General features: G+C 55.8%; 1 protein-coding gene across 1 annotated transcript in view; it reads left to right on the top strand.

The window, feature by feature from the left end:
• Window positions 1-99, top strand: part of LOC137900134 (heterogeneous nuclear ribonucleoprotein A/B-like) — a 2,165-nt gene extending 2,066 nt beyond the window's left edge. The window contains 1 exon segment of the mRNA XM_068744193.1: window positions 28-99. Within this exon segment, the coding sequence (XP_068600294.1) occupies window positions 28-99 (72 nt within the window).
• Window positions 100-3,135: the final 3,036 nt, after the last annotated feature.

Here is a 3,135-nt window from a genome sequence, read left to right as displayed (position 1 = left end):
AGATCAATAACGCTGCTGGACCAGCAGGTTCTGCTCGGGTTCTGGGTCCTCTCCCACGCCGTGATGGATCGCGTGAATCAGAGCCGTGGCGGATACTGAAACCCGGCGCCGTATCGACCAATGAGACGTCTGCAGCGATCCTGAACCAGCGCCTCTGGGGTGACGCCCAGACCGGATCAATAATCAGTTTGTAGTTTGAATCCAGTCAACGGGGCAACGAACCACAGACATGAACCCGGTCCAAGAACGCGTCCGTCCGTCCGTCCTCTGCTTCACAATCGATCACATACCCCTATGACATCATCGTAGGTCAACCTCCACCTTCATGACATCACCGAGCTAAAAACAACTTTAATGAAACCATCATCTATTGGATGAATCATGAACAGCTGAGCAACAGCTAATTAATGCTAACGTTGGAACCAGTTAGCTCCTCCTCTGACCAGTGGAGGACAGTTTGAGTAGCTAGCTCAGCGCAGGTAGCTAGCTCGCACAGGTAGCTAGCTCGACACGGGTAGCTAGCTCAGCACGGGTAGCTAGCTCGGCACAGGTAGCTAGCTCGGCACACCCGTCAGTCCAGTCAAACCGTAACCAGAAGAATTAGCATCTGTTAGCGTCGGTTTTCATTAGCCGCGAATGTTAAAATGGTGAAGTGGGTCAATAACGTTGTTGTTGGTGGTTGGTTGTATTTTGTTGTTGGTTGTTGTGTTCTGTCTGTTTTATTAATCAAAAAACATGTCAGATGTATTAGCATTTTTATTAGCATAGCATCAGTTCATTCTGTGCGGGACGTTCAGAGATATTTGAAACTGTCGCCAGGACGACGAGCGCCGGCCCCCGTCTCCTCCCTCTCCTCCGTTTCCCCTGGGGGCGGAGTCATGTCACTGGGATGTCACGGCAGGCGTGCAAACACGACACAGCGGCGTCCGTCGATCAATAGAAGAAGAACAACGTGGAGACAAAATGGATGGAGCATTACCTGGATCACAGAACACACACTCCCCGAGGGACACACGGGGACACACACAGGGACACACACACACAGACACACACACACAGACACACACACACAGACACAGACACACAGACACACACACACACACACACACAGACACAGACACACACACACACACACACACAGACACAGACACACACACACACACACAGACACACACACACAGACACACACACACAGACACACACACACACACAGACACACACACAGACACAGACACACAGACACACACACACACACAGGGACACACACAGACACACACAGGGACACACACACACAGACACACACACAGACACAGACACACAGACACACACAGGGACACACACAGACACACACAGGGACACACACACACAGACACACACAGGGACACACACAGACACACACAGGGACACACACACACAGACACACACACACACACAGACACACACACACACAGACACACACACACAGACACACACACACAGACACACACACACAGATACACAGACACACACACACAGACACAGACACACAGACACACACACACAGACACACACACACAGACACAGACACACAGACACACACACAGACACATGTGTGGTTCCCATGATGCACTGGGGCCCTCTCGTCCTCTCGTTCGGACCGGCTAAAGACCCGGTGAAGACGTCTAATGGAGGCGGAGCTAAACACTAGCCTCTTTCCTCTCTCTCTCTCTCTCTCTCTCTCTCTCTCTCTCTGTCTCACCTTTGACCCACCGACCAGCTTGGATCAGAACCTTTAATATTTAACGGCGACTCATCCCGCTGCCCCGAGGCGAGGACAGACCGGTTCTGATTGACTATGAAATAATGATGCTGTGATCCAAACACACCTTCATCCTCTTCATCGGTCCTCCCCCCCCCCCCCCCCCCCCTCCGCTGCATTAATGGGGATCTCACTTCTGGTTCTGGTTCAGTCCATCATCCCATCACAGCAGGTCTTTGTGGGAGGAAGACGAGTCTGCAGAGGACAGATGAAGACGGGTGGGGACGCTCCCACTCCTCATCCCGATTGGGTCGACTGTCCCAGGTCTCTGCCCAGTTTGTCCCAGCGGGTTCTGACCTGGTGGACATCAGGGTCAGAACCCGCGTCCCAAGCTGACGGACTCGAGGTGATGAAGGTGGGACGTCCAGCCCCCGCCTGATGCTCTGGAAATGGTTCGCGTCTCGGAGGCGTCGTAAAGAGCGGCGGTCGGGACACGGAACGCCAGACTAATGGATGCTCGACTAATGGACAGCAGCGGGACGAGGACCAGGCCATTAGGACAGGAAGAGAAGGAGCCCGGATCGGCGCTGATGGACCTGGAGCTGCGAGCACTCAGACCCGAGCTAATGAGGGCAGAACTCACGGCTTCAGATGCCCCGGAGGGTAACGTGATGCCCCCGGCCCCCCGGCGGGGGCAATAAAAACAAGACAAACCCGACGGTCAGTCACAGGCTCCACCCTCATCCACAGGCTCCACCCTCAGTCACAGGCTCCACCCTCAGTCACAGGCTCCACCCTCAGTCACAGGCTCCACCCTCATCCACAGGCTCCACCCTCAGTCACAGCCTCCACCCTCAGTCACAGGCTCCACCCTCAGTCACAGGCTCCACCCTCATCCACAGGCTCCACCCTCATCCACAGGCTCCACCCTCAGTCACAGGCTCCACCCTCAGTCACAGGCTCCACCCTCAGTCACAGGCTCCACCCTCATCCACAGGCTCCACCCTCATCCACAGGCTCCACCCTCAGTCACAGGCTCCACCCTCATCCACAGGCTCCACCCTCATCCACAGGCTCCACCCTCAGTCACAGGCTCCACCCTCATCCACAGGCTCCACCCTCAGTCACAGGCTCCACCCTCATCCACAGGCTCCACCCTCAGTCACAGGCTCCACCCTCATCCACAGGCTCCACCCTCAGTCACAGGCTCCACCTTCATCCACAGGCTCCACCCTCATCCACAGGCTCCACCCTCAGTCACAGGCTCCACCCTCAGTCACAGGCTCCACCCTCATCCACAGGCTCCACCCTCAGTCACAGGCTCCACCCTCATCCACAGGCTCCACCCTCATCCACAGGCTCCACCCTCAGTCACAGGCTCCACCCTCATCCACAGG

This window comes from Brachionichthys hirsutus, chromosome 10 (genome assembly GCF_040956055.1).
Source record: "Brachionichthys hirsutus isolate HB-005 chromosome 10, CSIRO-AGI_Bhir_v1, whole genome shotgun sequence".
NCBI classification, from domain to species: domain Eukaryota; kingdom Metazoa; phylum Chordata; class Actinopteri; order Lophiiformes; family Brachionichthyidae; genus Brachionichthys; species Brachionichthys hirsutus.
Note: the sequence above shows the minus strand (reverse complement) of the source record. Positions and strands in the feature narration are given on the sequence as shown.